Source organism: Schistocerca nitens, chromosome 10 (assembly GCF_023898315.1).
Source record: "Schistocerca nitens isolate TAMUIC-IGC-003100 chromosome 10, iqSchNite1.1, whole genome shotgun sequence".
Classification (NCBI taxonomy): Eukaryota; Metazoa; Arthropoda; class Insecta; order Orthoptera; family Acrididae; genus Schistocerca; species Schistocerca nitens.
This window is the reverse complement of record NC_064623.1, coordinates 82,232,119-82,252,255: the sequence shown is the minus strand read 5'-3', so window position 1 is coordinate 82,252,255 and position 20,137 is coordinate 82,232,119. Positions and strand designations below refer to the sequence as shown.

Here is a 20,137-nt window from a genome sequence, read left to right as displayed (position 1 = left end):
GCTGAACAGATAGAAAGTACAGTAGGAGACCATCAAGCTGGATTTAAAAAGGAAAGAAGATGCACACACCACCTATTTCCCTAAAAAATAACCAACAGTGCAAGGAGCTTGAAAGAACAAAAAGATAGGGAAATATCTACGGCCTTCAAAAAGACATATGACTCCATTGACAGATTCTTGAAAGGATCATGAAGAAAAAGGACTAGACAACACTATACAGGGGAACTAAAAACAGAATTTCTGACAAAGGCAAGAGTGGTGATGAGATACAGTGGAGTACTATCGGAAGAGTTGAGATCAAGCCAGCATCAAACAGGGATATGGATTTTCACCAATTTGGTTCACAGGACAAAGTGATCAGAAAGTGGACAGCAATAAACAAGAAATGGGAATACCAAAGATGCACAGGGAGGCCAAAAAGACACAGGACCCAAATGGATTGCCTAGCCTTTGCATATGACAGTGAAAGTAGGACAGAAAGATACACAAAAACACAAAGTGATAACCTAAGCACGACAGCTAGAAGGATATAGGGATTGAGGATCCCCACAAAACTTAAGCACTAAGCACCACCGGGGACAGCAAAACATCAGAAGCACAATGCAAAGTGTGGACACATTTAAATACTTGGGAGAATATACAACAAAAAGAAATGGGAGCAGTGAGGGAATCAGAGTGGATGAAGATGAGCTCAAACTTCTGAATGACTATATACACTGAAGAGCCAAATAAACTGATACACATGCTTAATATCGTGTAGGGCCCCCGCAACCATGTAGAAGTGCCGCAACATGTCATGGCATGGACTGAAGCAGTGCTGGAGGGAATTGACAACATGAATCCTGCAGGGCTTCCATCAATCCATAAGAGTATGAGAGGGTGAAGATTTCTTCTAAACAGCATGTTGCACGGCATCCCATATATGCTCAATTATGTTAATGCCTGGGAAGTTTGGTAGCCGGTGGAAGTGTTTAAACTCAGAAGAGCATTACTTGAGCAAATTCGTTGCAATTCTGGATGTGTGGGCTGTCTGATTTCCCTGCTGGAATTTCCAATGGACATGAATGGATGCCAGTGATCAGAGAGGATGCTTACGTACTTGTCCCCTGTCAGTATCATATCTAGATGTGTCAGTGGTCCCATATCACTCCAACTGCACACGTCCCACACCATTAAAGAACCTCCACCAGCTTGAACAGTCTCCTGCTGACATGCATGGTGCATGGATTCATGAGGTTGTCTCCATACCCCGTGTACAACCATCTGCTCAATACAATTTGAAATGAGACTCAAACGACCAGGCAACATGTTTTCAGTCATCAACAGTCCTATGTCGGTATTGACAACAGGTGCAGGTGAGATGTAAAGCTTTGTGTCATGCAGTCATCAATGGTACACGAGTGGGCCTTCAGCTCCAAAGAGCCATATTGATGATGTTCTGTTGAATGATTCGCATATTGATACTTGTTGAAGGTCCAGCACTGAAATCTGCATCAATTTGTGCAAGGGTTGCACTTCTGTCATCTTGAACATTTCTCTTCAGTCATCATTGGTCCTGTTCTTGCAGAATCTTTTTCCGGCTGCAGTGATATCCGAGATTTGATGTTTTACTGGATTCCCAATATTCACAGTACACTCATGAAATGGCCATACGGGAAAATCCCCACTTCCTCGCTACCTCAGATATGCTGTATCCCATCATTTGTGCACCAATTATACCACCACATTCAAACTCACTCAGGTTTTGATAACCTGCCATTGCAGCAGCAGTAACTGATCTAAAAATTGTGCCAGATACTTGTTGTCTTCTACAGGCACTGACGACCCCAGCGCTATATTCTGCCTGCTTACATCTCTCTGTAGTTGAATACACACGCCTGTACTATACGCGTATGAAATAACAACACTGGGACGAAATGATGCAAGACTAGAGAAAGAAGAAAGAACAACATTGAGGAAAATATTAGGCTCCTATAGGGGATGATGAGAGGTGGATGTGAGGATGTAAGGAAAAACTGTACTGGAGCACAAGGTCAACATCAGAAGAAATCTGACTGATCGGGCCAAAGTTTGCTGGATATGTAATCATGACAAATATGGATAATAGGACAAAAAGAGTATGGGAAACAATATGGAGCACAAGAGGAAAGACAGGAGCCAAGTGGGTTATTGAACTCCCAAAGGATTGGGCAGAACTGGTGATCAAGGCGAAAGGAAATGAAAATTGGAGAATAAAGTACATATCCCAGAAAATGCCACAGATCAACAATAGAGAAATATACAGGAAAAGGATAGTCACCAGTGGCAGAGACACAACATGCACAACATGAGACTATTGAAGATCTTGAAAGAAGAGGGGGAGAGGAGAAGACAAAGAATAAAGAGGTTCTGGGAGGAAAAGAGGGAAATGTAATACACAAAGGGGCTACCCATGGTCCTATATGTGGTGTCACCGCCAGACACCATACTTGCTAGGTGGTAGCTTAAATCGGCCGCGGTCCATTAGTACATGTCGGACCCGCGTGTCGCCACTGTGTGATCGCAGACCGAGCACCACCACATGGCAGGTCTAGAGAGACTGACTAGCACTCGCCCCAGTTGTACGACGACGTTGCTAGTGACTACACTGACGAAGCCTTTCTCTCATTTGCCGAGAGACAGTTAGAATAGCCTTCAGCTAAGTCCATGGCTACGACCTAGCAAGGCGCCATTAGTTACTTCATGAATCTAAAGAGTCTCACTTGTATCATCCAGAATGCTGTATACCAAAGGACAATATAAAAGTTAAGTGTTCTAGTAGCTACGTTCTTTTCTTTATCACATTCATCACGTATCCTGTTCCAGACTTTGCGCCAGTCGGCGTGTGTGTACGCGTGCCCTTTCGGCTACTTCACTGTGGACTGGCTGCCTTAACAGTCCACAACACTATACAAGAAGAAGAAGAAGAAGAAGAAGAAGAAGGAGAAGAGGAAGGTGATAAAAGTTTAATCAATTGTCATGTTTAGACGCTATTCAACTGCCGAACTAGATGAAGAGATCCACATGTTCTACAGTAGCCACAATTGCTATTCTTGGCAAAAAGATAGTGAAATAAATGTACATTTCAAAGTCACAGATTTATCACAAAGACTTTCTGCTATGTACAAGGAACTTCACTGGGTTGCCAAAATGTTAAACATAAATAGTTTTCATACAGGACACGAGTGGTTGATTCATTCATTGTGTTCCACTGATCCCATTAAGAAGAACATCCAGGGATGAGGAATGAGTCGAGGTACACAATACCACAAAACAGGGAAATCAGAAGAACTGCATTAACAAATAAACTAGCAAATAAATCCAGAGTTGCCCATACCACACAGCTTCTGGCCTTGTGCCTTACATTTATGACATTGTATCTCCTGAACTGTGTGTCACTCAATGGTATAATTTTGTAGTACATTCAGCGGCATATGTATATACTGTCTGCAAAATGTGTTGCATATGGAGTTAGAAGCATCTCACTGTTTATGACATATAAATATATCCTGAACTGCATGTCATACAATGACATAATAATGTAGGTACATTCCATGAGAAATGTTGGTAATGTCTGTGAAATTTATTGTGAATAAAGTTTGTAGCAAAGAAGTAATAAATTTAAACTTCATGCACAATGCGACAGTTATTCACACACCTCGTTTATGATATATCACCTGAACTACACATCACACAATGGTATCATTTTGCAGTTACATTCACTACAGTATGTGCATACTGTCTGCAGAATGTGTCACGACTATGGTAAGAGGCGAAGAAGTAATAAATTATAACGAGAGGCGAAGAAGTAATAAATTATAACGAGAGGCGAAGAAGTAATAAGTTTTAATGTCATGCCTCAAGCAGTGCTTTTACTGCACGAACAACAGAAAAGTAGGAAGCAATAAGCTTTTTTCCTTTCATTATTTTGTAGGAGTTGTCAGTGAGAAAAAATTTCAGAAAGGTTTGAAATTACATGTAAAGTTTGTCGCAATTTGCTAAGTGCTCTCATTCTCAAATACTGAGTGAATAAAGTCTGGGAATTCACACATCATGGGCTACCCTTCTTTTTCAGCCTCACCCCATGCCTTCGATAAGTAGGTGGTTCTTACGCCCACAGCAATTGTTGCCTACCGCTTCTCAAATCACAAAGTCCTGAGCTCACACTGTTAATTTGTCATTAAGGCTCAAATGAACCCAATACAACACATTGTGCTCAGTACATGCACACACACCACCAGAGGGCATCATGAAACACAACAAGACGACATCTACAAACACAACCAACTCATGAACACCATGCCGTAACAATGTCACAAACCACAACACCCTTACATCACAGGTCAAAGCAGACGGGTGGAATTAGATGCCTTTATTGACCCGAAAGCTCTCATAAGTAAACTCTCCCAGAGACTCAGTTCTGCTGGTTTTGAGAATTTGCTCCTCAAATGATGTTAAAATGGCTTATCTTGGTTACTTCCAGTCACTTTTAGCTTATGAAATAGTTTTCTGGGGCAAAATTTATAGTCAGTCAAATGAAATTTGTACATTACAGTACATTAACACAGCTCTGTCGGGCCTAACAGCAAGCCCCCATTTAAAAAGTTGTATTTGCTCACTGTATCCTCCTTGTACATATACAAATGTGTGTTGATGATGAAAGCTAGAAGTCATGACTGGCAAACCAACTCAGATTACCACAGTTACAATACTCACAACTGTGAATCTCTCCATACTGAACAAGTTAGAACAACCTGTACTCAATGTCATGCGAGCCACTATGGTGTCATTCATTATAACACCCTGCCAACATATGTAAAGTGGTTGGAGTCAAAATAAATTCATCAATGGAGTAGATTTGGCCACCAATAAATCCTCTAGGCTCTTCTCAAACTCAATTTTATTTTCATGGGTGCTGGCATGTTCATGCATTATAATTTTCAGCTGTGTTGTATAATGTATTCATGTGTTTTTATTTTTTCAGGGGTCTTTTATAGCAAAGTTCTGTGATGTACTTAGATCATTGACTTACTTATTGTGCATTTTCAACCTTTCAGTAGTGTTTTTCTTGTTCATTGATTTAATTCTTGTGCATGTTGTACTCACTATGTAGACTATGTATTTGCAATTCCCCTTCCAATCATGTACTGAGTGAGGTACCTACATCAGTCTTAATGCACTGCATTCGCATTCGAGAGGACTGGGGTTAATTTCCTTTCGTGATTTCCCCAAGTCATGAAGGTGAATGCTGGTATGTATCCTTTTGACTAGGCCAAGGCCAACTTCCTGCCCTATCCTCACATAACCCTATGCTACTTTGTTAATGTTTATATATACTATTTCTGTAATAATGTGTCCGCCATGTCCAATGTTATTGTACTAAATACTCCATGCACAAATAAATAGGCCTAAATAAATAAATAATAAAATCTTTCCACCAGAGTACGTAATTCAATTCTTAAGCCTAGACAAGGAGGCCAAGTCTACATGAAAATAATTTTTTTCTTGTAGACTGTAAGTCACTTAGTTGAAGCTGATTGTTATTAACAGCAGCAAAACCGATTACAGAGTACGGGACATGAAAAAGAATTCGGTGTAGATTATAGAGAGAAGTGGCTTGCGCAGTCAACTGAGTTCAGCCACAATGATCATATTCATTCATCATGCTAACTCCAAAAAAATCACTTTGCAACCTAACCTAGACCCCTGGCTACACTACAGCCAATATTTCGATGGGGATCAGAATTTGGCTTTGACAGCGGTTTCCTAAGTTTGCATTTAACTTTGTAATATTTGAATCAGTATCACATTGCAATTACCTCAGGAATTCTCTTCAAAAGCAAGGCTCCACGAGTGTGGGTATCAAATGTAAAACTATAGTCCTCAAACAAACAATAATCTACTCACCTATCACAGACTCGTGGAAAGCAAACGCCAATACACGTGATCCTGTACTTCCAGCATCAATAATCACAGCATACACATGTTTCTGGATACCCAGAGAATAAGCGATATTGTCCAACACATTCGTAGCATGCCCAGGTATGTTCCACGGCAATACATTGGTGTAGCTTCCTAATATAACCAAACACAACACATAATTCAATGGTCCACGAACACACGGAATTTCCAACTTTATGCATCTAGATACATACCCAAAATCAGTGTTACAACAGCTACACACGCAACGAAAATGAAAAACCTCTTTGGCCAATTTGCTTTTCGCTGTCGACTGCTTGGTTGTTTTGGTGATGAGGAATGGGCATCCCATGCTGCGCCGGTTTCTTCTATAAGCTACAGAAATACGACTAGGCATCAGTATACCAGCGGTAATATTTAAAGAGATCAAAATCAATCAAGCAACACTTTAAAACTATACGGCCACGGTAGGTAAGGAGTTACGCATAATTACTTTTCTTTTTCTGCTATGTGGCATTTCTGTTATTCTGACGTCAAATGAATACATTCTTACGTTGTCTAAGATCTTACTTTTCTGATAAGCTCAAATATACAGTAAATTACTAAATATTAAACAAACAAGCAACGATCCCGTAAACATTCAAAAATGTGCACAGAACTCACTGGGAGGTATATCATTAATGGGTTTTCAGCCACTTATACGAATACTGAGATATATATCATGCCGCCACATTCAACAAAACGTTTAAAGAAAACAACACACACGCATGTGAACAATTAATTTCTTTCCTTCTGACGTATTTTCTGCCCCCTCTCATTATTTCTATGAATACATTTCCTGTCGTGTCAAACGGCACGCAACTCAAGTTAGTACTTTAAGGAGCTGGTTCATAATAAATAGAGACATTTTACCTTCCTCTGCCGTACCGAACTCATCTTAAAAAAACCTATCACAGTGAAGGCGTTAGCAGTTTGCATGCGCCGGTCAGCGGACGATGACTGTAGAAATCTCCGCTTGACTTGCTATCTCATCTTTTGCCCTTGTACGGCCCAATGCTGGCAGCCGGCCTTGAGATATGTGTTTACTTTAAGTGCTGTCGGTCGCGAGGACTTTTCTCAGTAATGTTACGTGTGACGACGATAACAAAGCGGTCTTAGTTCTAGTACTGAAAAGGACGGCCAGCCACAAGTCATACCTTTGAAACTGCCGTGCTGCGCGGTATGATACAAGCTGTGAGGTGCGTCCTGATGCTTTACAATGCGCATTGTCACCAGTACTCTTGTCACCCCGTGACCCTTGCGCAACCGGGAAGCTGATTGCCCGTGGGAGAGGGGAGGATTGGCGGGTGTCATTAGATTATTTTATCCCTGTGGCCTTGTAGGATTGCACGTGATATAACGATTATAGTTTGAATTCATTCTGATTAAAGGCGCGTTTTATGCTAGAGTCTTTTACAAAATGCGATTCAAAATAACATATGCACGTTTCAGTGGGGTATCATTTCGCGATATATAGTAATCAGCGGTCACAGAATTAGTCATAGTACCTCCGCGTAACTAAGTGTATAAGGGCTAAAATGCTTCATACAAGCAAGTCATCTAGTAACAAATCATATCCCCATTTTTGTTTATTATTTTTAGTTCAAGAAATTCCCGTACGATAATATAATACCACAAGTCGCGCTTACCTGTATGGGTTTCCGCTAGTACATTTGCTGCAATGTGTACAAATCAGTATACATGTAAAAAACGTATTAAAATTGCCAAAAGCAGTATAATGGAATCATACCTTCTGTCATATAAGTAGCAATTTCGTCACTTGTAAACCTGGAATTATTTTTTTTGTTGAGTGATGAGTACCGCTCCTCACGGCGCAGAGAAACGAGATGAACGCCAAGTTCGTGAAATACATCCTGCTCGGTAACTATTACCAGCTATTCGGATGTGAACTGCTTTAGGGATTATAATCACTTTAAATTATCAATGATCAGTAACAACCAATTATACAGTAATTAAAATAAATGTTACCGTTTAACAAACAGAAAACTGCTCTTGCTTTGTATATTGGCCAATCTCAGACATCATATCAGGTTGGCAGGTTTTAACTCATATGTTTACAGCAGTGTTACAGTAATTACTCATTTTAAAAATACCACATTTGTTAAAGATACACTATAATAGTTCCAAACCGATGACTGGACCAGAATTTAAACAAGTATCATAGAACCAATACAGAAAATGAACAGTATTAGAGTAATAAATACAGTCATTAAACATATGTAGGAGGAATAGTAATAATTCTCTATTTATTTTCTGTGAAAAACAAAGTGGTTAGTCATTATATGCACAAAAATTGTAGTGCAGTTGCGACAATTAGCATATTTATTAATTATACAATGAAATAAAGTGTTGTGTTATAAAATTTTGTGGCTTATAAAACCTAAGTCAAGGAGAAGGGATGATATACTAGTATTAAACATCTTTGTCCACCTTCACCTTTCTTAGGACCTAATGTTTATGATATATTTGTTACATGTAATGTAGTTTTTTTCTATTAAGTGCTGGCATTTTTATGTACTAAGCATTTTAAAAGAAATTGTTGCATTATGTGTCTGAGCTTGCTATTAAGAACCTTTTTTATACCCCGTGTGTTAGGTAGAGATTTAACATAAGTGTGCTTACACTTGTATTGCCTGTGGAAGCACAAGAATCTTACACAGAATGAGTGAATGGATGTGTGAATGTTCTGGTGTTCCAAACATTTTGGATCAATATTACACTGATTGCAAAAGACCATAAACTATGTAGGCTTACACTGAAAAATTTACTAACCAATTAGATAAAGATCACAAAAGAAAATGTATTGTATCATGGATTCATTGACAATGATTCAACCATAATGTTTGCAGAGAAATTGTGTGGGAAGAACACTGGGCCAGTTGGTGTATTTTTTTTTTTTTTTTTTTTTTTTTAAGCCACTGTTCATGGAAAATTTAACTCTTTCTTAAACATATTCCTACAGTGCTTTGAGTTGTATTTCCCCTAAAACAAATAATGGAAAAATGAAACAAAAGCAAGGACAAGGGATTTATACTTGGTATTAAACTATCTTGTGTTAGGAAGAGAGAACTCTACGTAATTCAGAGAACAAGCAGTACATAACAAACATTTAAAACTCCATTACCACATGCTATGCTCAAATACTAAAACACTCCACAAATAAGGCAAAAGCTATTTCAAACAAATAAAACTAGGTGTCCAGATGAAACTGAGCCCCAGAATATAGTTCTGGTGGAAATGGTGACAATTTCAAATCGTTGGATACCAAATTCAATAATTTCTTCCTCACAGCGCACTCAATAATAAACAGCCAAATACAGATGTGTTAGATTTACTTGTGCAAACACTGCGTACACCACCAACGAACATTAGTTTCAAAAATACAACCCCATAAGGAGAGTGCATAATTCATTAGGTCACTAAAGAATTCTAATTAAGCTGACTATGATAGTGTCTCTAGGAGAATATTAAAATCTTGTCCTGACATAATAGGGTTAACCTTAAGTGACTGCGGGGGTGTATTTCCTGGCAGACAAGTATGATGTAGTAACACCTATGTGCAACAGTGAAGACCGACAAACTATCACTTATTACAAACATATATCACTCCTTCCAATTTTTTCAAAAGTGTAGGAGAAAGGAACCAATGATAGAACAATGATTCATTTAACTGAGCAGAATGTGGTAACCTCATTTCAGTTTGGCTTTTGTAAAGAGTTCTCCACACAGAAAGCAATACAATATCTCACCAATCAAGTGCTAGCAGAGCTAAACAGAAAAATTATCCTGTTGTCATTCACGAGCCCGTGGTCTGGTGGTTGGTGTCACTGCCTCTAGATCATGGGGTCCTGGATTCGATTCCTGGCTGGGTAGAAGATTTTCTTCACTTGGTGACAACTGCGTGTTTGTGTTGTCTTTATTGTGTCGTCTCATCTTCATCAATGCACAAGTCACCAAAGTGGCATCAAATCAAAGGACTTGCAATAGACAGTTGAACTAATGTAGACAGGGTCTTCTGGCCAGTAATACCTTATAATCATTTCATTACATATCTCCAATAAATTGACCCACCTTTTCCCATTCTCATTCCTAATACCCTTCCCATTCATCCTAATAGCCTTACTGTTCCTCTCTCTCCCTACTCTGCTATTAAAATCTTTTGCCAGTATCAGTTCATGGCCACATGGAACAGCTTCTGTAGTCTCACCAGCATCTATTCAAAATCTTCTTTTATGTTCAACAGTGAGTCTTCAGTAGGGGCATACATTCCCACTATCACTACATTGATGGCTCTAGCCCTCAGATTGAGCTTTATTAACCGTTTATTAACTGCTTCCTGTGAGGTTATATTTTTGGACCACCGTTTGTTCAGAATGATGGATGCTCCTCTCGCCCTCCTGTTTTTGTCCACACCATTAAACCATAACTCCAGCAGATATTCACAACCAGCAACATTTTTTTTCTTCAGAAAGCTCAGCAGCATTCATACTACTGTCCTATAACCAATAAGATTCTTGTTGTTTTTCTCATGTGCCCTGTACAGTCTAGAGACCAAATTGCAAAGTTCATTTTCTTTGCCACTTTTAAATTCCATTAAAACCATGTGAAAACTGAGACCTATTACTGGTTAGTTTAGCTGTACGTGTTTTTCTATGGACTGGGAGTTGACCCGTCACACAACCCCCAACCTGGAGGACCAGGATTTGTCATCAGGGTTTTCTCCTCCTAGAAAGAATGGCTTCAGCATGCCTCAAGAGTTCTTCCTACACTTTGACGAAGAAGATGGGAAAGGAATAGCTAGGGATACCAAAAGACTCTTCTTAGTTCGCCCATCGGCTCTTGGTGATAACGACAGAAAAGAGATTGACAGGTCATTGCAGGACACAACTTATCTGGCCCCTCAGCCAGGGCCTGTTTGGCAAGGATGACCCTACCAGCAACTAAGCTACCACCGACATACCTCCAGCTTCATCGAAGCAAGCAAACCTCCCTGCCTCCAAGGGCAGTGCTATGTTGAGGCGGTGTCCGCTGGGGAGGTTGATTTCATATTGTTATATTCTGTGACTATGCCAAGGCCTCTGACAGTGTGGGTCACAAAATTCTATTTATCAAACTAAAGTGTTGTGCCATTAATGGAAGCCCTCATTTGTGGGTGAAATCCTACCTCCATAGCAGAAAGCAGATGGTCTCAGTAATATGTTGTATCTCAAGCATGAAAATGACCTCAGAACGGGTGAACATATGAGGGCTATCCAGAAAGTAACAGACATTTCAAAACAGGTATACTCTTAAGCTGGGAGTTGACCCATCCCACAACCCCGACAACCTGGAGGACCAGGATTTTTTGTCAGGGTTTTCTTCTCCTAGAAAGAAAGGCTTCAGCATGCATCAAGAGCCGTTCAAATTGAGGCACTTATCACAAGGCACAAGTTTTTCAGTAGCATCTCTAGAAATCTGCTGCCTGCGATTGCAATCACTGGTTTATACCAGCATGCAATTTGGCACGTCAGTATCAAAGCACTTCATAGTGAGCCATGTCTTCATTGCTGAGAAGAGGTGGTAGTCGCTCGGTGCCTTATCCGGGCTGTTTAATGGATGATCAAACACCTCCCATCCAAAACCGCATAGGAACTCACAGGTACAATTGACTGTGTGTGAACATGCATTGTTGTCAAAAATAAAAACTTTTGCATTAAGTTTTTCCTGATGTTTGTTTTGCCTTAACTTCGTCAGTGTTTGACACTATCTATCTGAGTTAATTGTTGTGCCACATTCAGGGAAATCGACATTTCCATTCCATCGACTGCCTTTTTATTTCACAATTGACATGCTTCACCCAAGGCTCATGCCCAGTTATGATACTATCCATAACTTTGTTACCATTTTATCATAATCTTCGAGGAAGGTCAGTGCTGCAGCCAGTCTCTGTTTTTTGTGTTCCATTAGGATTTTGGGAACCAACATAGCACAAAATCTGTGGTAACCTAGATTCTCTGCCACAATTTCATGCACCAAGCTCTGTCAAATTTGGGGAAAATGTTGCAAAAGTTCCATAATAGTGAAACAATAATTTTCACGAATTTTGTCATTGATTTTCATCATCAGTTTGTCGGTCAGAAGGCTGGGCCTACCACTATGGTCTTCATCTTGAAGATTGGTATGGGCATTTTTAAAATCAATACACCATTGCCTCTCTCGGTTCTCACTTGTTATTCCTTTTCTGTGCACATCACAAACCTTGCAATAAATTTCAATTGGTTTGCAGTTTTTTGCCAACAAAAATCTAATCACAGAATGTACCTCACAAGTGGTGGGATTTTGTACTGCCATGCACATTTTAAACCCTCACAGAAAGCAAAGTAGCAGAGACACAGATCACATGCTACTGCCGCTGGATACGTACTGAGTGTGGGAATGTCATGGCACCAAGATGGCAGGTGGAGCCACCCCCACTGCCACGGTAGTCCAAAACGTCTGTTACTTCCTGGATAGCCCTCGTAGACTGTGGGTTGCAGGTATTGGTATTGGGTTCACTCATTTTTTAACCAATATAAATATCTTGCATTGACTTTAAAGGGCAGTTAAAAAGCTGTAATGTCTGCTGATGACACGAGCATACTAATCAAGGATCCAAATTTAACTCCAGCAGACAGCTCAGGTCATAGCTGAACAGATGGTCAAGTGGATCAGAGCTAACACATTATGCCTTAATCTCACAAGTACTCATATTATGCAGTTGCAAGTGAGCAATAATGACCTTTTAGCACCAAAGGTAGATATTAATAATCGTGCATTAAATAAAGTACTGTACGCACAGTTCCTTGGGGGCACAGCTGGATAACAAATTAAAATAGAATCAGCACATGGATAAACTGAGAAGCTCAGTTCAGTGTGTTATGTCCTTAGAAACAGCTCATTTGTGTTGACATAAGGACAAGTCTGTTGGCCTCTATGCATATTTTCACTCAGTATTTTCTTATGAAATTATCGTGTGAGGCAGTGCACGTAAAGTAAATAAAGTGGTTATTTAGTAGAAGTAAGTGATAAGAATATTGTGGTAAGTGTAACTTGCAGAAGCTTTGCTAAGAATCGTGGAATTCTTGCTCTAATTTCTCAGTACATTTGCTTCTCAATAGCTTTTGTTGCTAATAATAAAAATTGGTTTCAGCTGAACAGTGCTTAAAAAAAGAAAGAAAAAACTAACTGATCAGCCAAGGCCAAAATTACCCTAGATATTCATTTCCTACCATTGGTTCCTTAAAACATAAGTAAATTTTGCAATGTTATATGGCTGTAGCCAAATACACAATAAATTTGGTACAGTGAAAAGTGTGCAGTGCAATAAAAAAGACATGGAGACATATTTCAGTATATATAACAATAGTTAAGCATTGTAAGGCACAGCATAGAAAAACTGTGCAATTTTATTTAATAATGAAATAGTAAACTAAACTGAACAATTAACACACCAGTGGTCGATAGAAAGTGATAGATACATTACAACAAAAAGCAGGCTTGGCTACAATGGCAATCACAAAAACAGGAAAAAAGATTAAATTTCATTAGAATTAAGAAAGCAATAGATAAAAAAGGTTAAAAAAGCACACAAAAACAAAACTCTCCTCCGAGTTGATGAAGAGTTTACCAGAAACAACACAAAAGCATCTACAGAACTTTCATGCAAAAACCATCCAGGTAAAAAGCACCATCAGACAGACTCCCATATCGGCTACATAGTAATAAGCATCCCTGGTGTAGAGAAACAACTGGAAGATTCAAAAGGAAATAAATCACTAGTTCTGGATGGCATCCCAATCCGGTTGTACAAAGGGTAGTCTACAGCACTGGCCCTCACCTCTTTCTTTTTCTTCTTTTTCTACCGCCTTCATCCCGCATTGTGTGCAGGGTCGGCAAGGTTAAGTACGGGTTTGGCACAGTTAAGTTTAAGGAGTGGCCGTATGCCCTTCCTGCTGCCACCCCATAACCCCAGGACGGAATTAGTGTACCTCAGATGTCTGCATCCAGTGTAAATCGAGAAATAGTGTGAATGTGTTGCAAATGTCTGCGAGTCGTGTAACTGAGGCGAAACGTGGGGACTAGCCCAGCATTCACCTAGTAGGATGTGGAAAACGGCCTAAAAACCACATCCAGGCTAGCCAGCACACCGGCTGTTGTCGTTAATCCACTGGTGGATTCGATCCGGGGCTGGCGAGCCTACCCGAGTCCAGGAAGCAGCGCGTTAGTGCTCTCAGCTACCCTGGCGGGTAGCACTGGCCCTCACCTAGCCTGCATTTATTGTGAATCTCTCGCCCAGCACAAAGTCCCAAGTGACCGGATAAAAGTGCAGGTGAGTCCAGTATGTAGGAAGGGTAAAAGAATGGGCCCGCAAAATTACAGACCAGTATCCCTAACTTAGGTTTGCTGCAGAAGCCCTGAACATATTATCAGTTTGAATTTATTAAACTCTCTTGAGACTGAGAAGCTTATGTCCACAAATCAGCATGGTCATAGAAGACATCGCTTTTGCCAAACTCAGCTTGCCCTTTTCTAACATAATACACTGTGAACTATGGATAAAGGGCAACAGGCAGATTCCATGTTTATAGATTTCCGGAAAGCATTTGACAGTGCCCCCTTACAGGCTGTTAATGAAGGTAAGAGCCTATGTAATAAGATCACAGATTTGTGAGTGGCTCAAGGACTTCTTATGTTACAGAACCCAGTATGTTGTCCTCGATGGCATGTGTTCATCAGAGACAAGGGTATCATCAGGAATGTTCCAGGGAAGTGTGATAGGACTGCTGTTGTTATTTATGTACATAATTGATTTGGCTGACATGGTGGGCTTACAATCTGCAGTTGTTTGCTGACAATGCTGTGGTGTATGGTAAGGTGTCGAAGTTTTGTAATTGTTGGAAGATACAAGACGACTTAGACAAAATTGCTAGTTGGTGTGATGAATGGCAGCTAGCTCTAAATGTGGAAAAACATAAGTTAATGTGGATGAATAGGAAGAACAAACCTGTAATGTTTGGATTCAGTATTACTAGTGTCCTGCTTCACACAATCAAGTCATTTAAATATCTTGGTGTGACATTGCTGCAAAGCAATATGAAATAGAATGAGTGTGTGAGAACTGTGGTAGGGAAGATGAAGGGTTGACTTTGGTGTATTGTGAGAATTTTAGGAAGGAGTGGTTCACCTGTAAAGGAGACCGCATATAGGACACTGGTGCGACATATTCTTGAGTATGCTCGAGTGTTTGGGATCTGTACCAGGTTGGATTGAGGGAGGTCATTGAAGCAATTCAGAGGCAGGCTGCTAGATTTGTTACTGGTAGGTTCAAACAGCATGTAAATGTTACGGCAATGCTTTGGGAACTCAAATGGAAATTCCTGGAGGGAAGGTGACATTGCTTTTCAAGAAACACTGTTGAGAAAATTTAGAGATCCAGCATTTGAAGCTGACTGCCGAATGATTCTGCTGCCACCAACATACATTGCGCGTAAGGACCACAAAGATAAGGTACGAGAAATTAGGACTCATACAGAAGCATATAGACGCTAGTTATTTCCTTGCTCTGTTTGTGAATGGAACTGGAAGGGAAATGACTAGTAGTGGTACAGGGTATCCTCTGCCACGCACTGTACGGTGGTGGTTTGCGGAGTATCTATGTAGATGTAGAGTACTTTGAGAAACTCTTGAATTGTGAACCCATTCTTGGAAAATATGAATTCACTCCAAATAGTTCTGATAAACTAGATTCAGAGCTACCTACAATTGAAGAACTGCAATAACTCATTTCAGAATAAAAAAATAATAGTGTGTTAGGTAAAAATCAAATAGTGGCTGAACTACAGAAAAAAGTTAATAAAAATGCCATTGAATCTCTTCAGTGTGTCTTCAATAAAATTTGGTAAGAAGAAGAGATCCAAGTAGAGTGGAAAACAGCTCTCATTCGCCCTCATTGCAGGGCTTCAAAACAGACCCAAAACAGTTACAGGGGAACATATTGCTGGACGTAACTTATAAGGTTACTTCAAAAGTCCTGATAAATAGAGCAGATCTGCAGTTGGACCGACAAGTGGGGGAGAATCAGGGATAGTTCATGCTCTGAACAAATACTAAACCTCAAAAACATTGTGGCATGCCACAAATCATGCACAAAGACATACATACATAAATTCCTTCTTTGATTTCAAGAAGGCATATGATTCAATTGATAGAGAATTCCTAATATCAGTAATAGAAAAACTGAGTCTGGATCAGAAAACAACTAACATAATTAAAGCTGCTAAAGAAACAAGCACCTAAAATAGGTCTTCACATCTCCTTTGAAAAAGTGAAGATATTGACAAACATCAAGCACTCATGTAAATACCTCAAAGTTCAAGAACAGAAGATTGAAATAGTAAAAGATTTCAAATATCCCGGAGAATGGATTAGTTGGAATGCTGGTTAAAGCAAAGCAATAGAATCCAGAAAAAATAAACTTGAATTGCCCTTCCAACTAACAAAAAATACATACAACAAAACAGTAATTAAGCCAGAAGCACTGTATGCAGCAGAAACACTAAACATGAATTTAAAAGGCCAAATGGAGAAACGAGCTGAAGGTAAGAAAGATTTTAAGAAAAATCATAGGGCCAAAATTTCAAGACAGTAAGACTGTATACATCAAAAATGAAACGCTCTACAGGAAAATTGAAAAACTTTCAGATACTATGCGAAAAAGGAGAATAAATTTTTGTGGTCATCTTCTCAGAATGAATTCCAACAGATGAACTAAGCAAATCTTTGACCTTTTCCGTAAGCGCAAAATGAAACCCAACTGGTTTGAAGAAACTGAGAAACACCTAGTAGAATTAAAGATTTCAGAAAATTCACTTATTGATTGAACAGCTAAATTAATTACTAAAGATGAAAACATAAGGTTCCAAGACAAATCTACACAAAAGTCCAAACCCTTCATCTCGGAAGAAGAGAGGAAAAGAAGATCAGAAAGAACGAAGAAATACTGGGCCCTAAGAAAAGAACAAAGCACAATAAAAGATTGATCCAGTGCAGCACAAAGAGGGTGAAATGAAAGAAGAAGAAAAAAGCCACTATTACAAATATGTTTTCAAAAGTTGAATTCATGGATGAAGTGTCGGACCTATCTCAAATAAAAACAGGAGTAATACAAGGGGATGGGCTTTAATTGTGCACTTAAAAAGCTAATCATAGAATGGAACAAAACTATAAAGTGTGGAAAAAGACTGGGTTGCAAAAATAAGAATCTCAAACTCAACTGCATTGCCTTTGCTGATCTTGCCATGTTTGCTGTAACAAAGGAGGAAGCAAAGGAACAAATACTCAAACTAGAGAAACAAGCAGGTAAAAAAGGTCTTAAATTTCCTTTGAAAACGCTAAAATCATGCAAACAACAAACACCCAAATAAATACCTAAAATTCCACGAAATAGTAAAAGAATTTAAATATCTGGGGGAATGGATTAGTTGGAATGTAACAGAAAGCACGGTAATTAAATCCAGGAAAAACAGACTTGAATTAGCCTTCCAACTTATAAGAAATCCCTTTTATAAAGGTCCAGAATTAAGCTTTACAAAACGGTAATCGAGCCAGAAGCAGTATGTAGCAGAAACCCCAACCACAAATAGCATAGGCCACATAGAACAATTAGAAATAAAAGAAAGAAAATTTTTAAGAAAGATCATAGGAGAAAATTGGCAGGGTAATGAAATATTATACACCAAGAATGAGACAATAGAAAAAAATTGGAAAATCCTCAGGTACTATACAAAAACGAGACTAAATATTTGTGGACATCTCCTCAGAATGGACTCTCATAGATGAGGTAAATGAATCTTTTATTTCTTCTACAAAGCTAAGAAAATTAAAAATTACAGAAAATTAATTATTCAATAGAACAGCTCAGGTAAGTACTATAGAACACAATACAAGGTTCCAAGACAAATTTAAAATAAAATCGAAACCCACCATCTTAGAAGAGGAGGTACAAAGGTCAGAGATAATGAAGAAATATTGAGCTCACAGGGAGGAACAACAAACAAAGAAATGATTGATTCACCATACTCCAAAGAGGGTGAAACTAAGAAGAAGAAGAAATCCATACAGTATACGAGAACAGAATTATAGCATTTGTAGATTTGAAGAAAGCTTTTTACTATGTTGACTGGAATACTCTTTTTAAAATGCTATAGATAGCAGGGATAAAATACAGGAAGTGTCAAGTTATCTGGAGGTTGCACACAAACCAGACTGCAGTTGTAGCTGTTGAATGAAGTTAAAGGAAAGCAATGGTTGAGAAGGGAATGGGAGAGGTTGTAGCCTAACCCCAAATTTTATTCAGTCTGTACATTGCATGAGCAGCAAAGGACACAAAGGAGGCATTTGGAAAGGGAATTACAGTTCAGGGCGAAGAAATTAAAATTTTGAGGTTTTTTGATGACGACATAATTCTGTTAGCGGCAGCAAACTACTTTGAAGAACATATTGAATGGTGTGGACACTGTCTTGAAAAGAGTTTATAAGATGAACATCAATAAAAGTAAAACAAGGGTAATGGATGTAGCTGAATCAAATCAAATGATGCTGAACGAATCAGATTGAAAAATGGGACACTAAAAGCAGTAGATGAGCATTGTTAATTAAGTAGGAAAATTTCTGAAAAACAGAATTTTTTAACATTCAGTATAATTTAAAACGTTGGAAACTCTTTTTGCAAAGGTATTTGTCTGGAGTGTGCCATTGTGCAGAATTAAAAAATGGATGATAAAAGTTCAGACAAGAAGAGAATAGAAGCTTTTGAATGTGGTGCTAAAGAACACTGATGAGGATGTAATACGTACATCAGATAACTAATGAGGAGGTATTGAAATGAATGAGGGAGAAAACAAATTTTATGGCAAAACTTGACTAAAAGATGGGATCGGTTGATGGGATACATCCTCATGCATCAAGTTTGGTGATTGAAGGAAGTGTGAGGGGCTAAAGTTGTAGAGGGGTCCAAGGTTTGACTACAGTAAGGAAGCTCAAATTGATGTGGTTGCAGTAGCTGAGCACAGATGAGCAGGGCTACACAGGACAGACTGGCAAGGAGAGTTGCATTAAATCAGTCTTTCTGAATGAAGGCAACAACAGAAAAATGGGATAAAAAACCATAAATTATATAATATTAGCATTTGATGTATATGACAAAACTACATTATTTTCTTGCAAGATTCAACAACTAATTGACTCTCATAATCACTTTCTGTAAAACTATTGGCCAACATATATTCAGCATAACGAACACCTGCGAGTACAGCTGTTTGGAGTATTAACTGTACAGCACAAATTTTCTTCGTGTGTGTAGTCAGGGAACTGACATTTTGGAAACATATTTAACAGAATTTGCTTTTAGGACCTGGTCCTTTAACTTCCTTCCTTTAACTTCCTATCTTTCTCCCATCCGCATACACTATCTGATCAAAAGGATCCCTACACTCCTATGTGATGTGGAATTCGCTACTAAATGTCATGAGAGTCAGACCCACCATACAAAAGGAATGGGAAGTAATGTGTTGTTGGTAGAGAGGCAGTGAGAGCAGAATGGCTTGGTCAGGAGACCTCAGTGACTTTGAACATGGCCTAGTCATCGGCTCTCACCTGAGTAACAGATCCATCAGGGACATTTCAGCCATTAAAAAGCTTCTCAAGTCAACTGTTGGTGATGTGACTGAAGTGGAAACACAAAGGAACAACTACAGCTAAACTGAGGCCCAGTAGATATCATCTACTGATGAATAAGGACCATTGAGCATTGTGGTAGGAGGTTGTGAAACATCACACAAAATCAGTGGAAGGAATCATTTGTAAATTCCAAAGTGCTACCAGGAGTCCATGTAGTACAATGACTGTGTGTAGGGAGTAATAAAGAATGAGGTACAACGATTGAGTAGCTACTCCTAAGCCACATGGCTGCCATCACTAGTAAGCATTGCTTGAGGTGGTGTAAAGAGTGACACCAATGCTCAGTGGATAACTGAAAACAAATGATTCTGAGTGATGAATTCCGCCATACCCTGTGGCAATCCAAGGAAGGTCTGCCAATTGCATGGAGAACATTACCGGCCCT

General features: G+C 39.1%; 2 protein-coding genes across 4 annotated transcripts in view; one reads left to right on the top strand and one right to left on the bottom strand.

Annotated features, from left to right (window-relative positions):
• Positions 1–7,008, bottom strand: part of LOC126210166 (ectonucleoside triphosphate diphosphohydrolase 5) — a 50,138-nt gene extending 43,130 nt beyond the window's left edge. Inside the window, exons 1-3 of one of the 3 annotated variants that reach the window (XM_049939321.1) lie at positions 6,850–7,008; positions 6,174–6,312; positions 5,926–6,093 (exon numbers count right to left, since the gene is read on the bottom strand). In XM_049939321.1, the coding sequence (XP_049795278.1) occupies positions 5,926–6,093; positions 6,174–6,312; positions 6,850–6,915 (373 nt within the window). In that variant the 5' untranslated portion in view covers positions 6,916–7,008. Of the gene's footprint in view, positions 1–5,925; positions 6,094–6,173; positions 6,313–6,430; positions 6,575–6,600; positions 6,789–6,849 lie in introns of those variants that run through there. The other 2 variants (XM_049939323.1, XM_049939322.1) reach the window with 2 other exon arrangements.
• The window catches only part of LOC126210168 (mitochondrial 2-oxodicarboxylate carrier), a 99,344-nt gene continuing 86,209 nt past the window's right edge, over positions 7,003–20,137 (top strand). The window contains exon 1 of the mRNA XM_049939325.1: positions 7,003–7,175. The gene's annotated coding sequence lies outside the window, so the exon portion shown is untranslated. The remainder of the gene's footprint in view (positions 7,176–20,137) is intronic.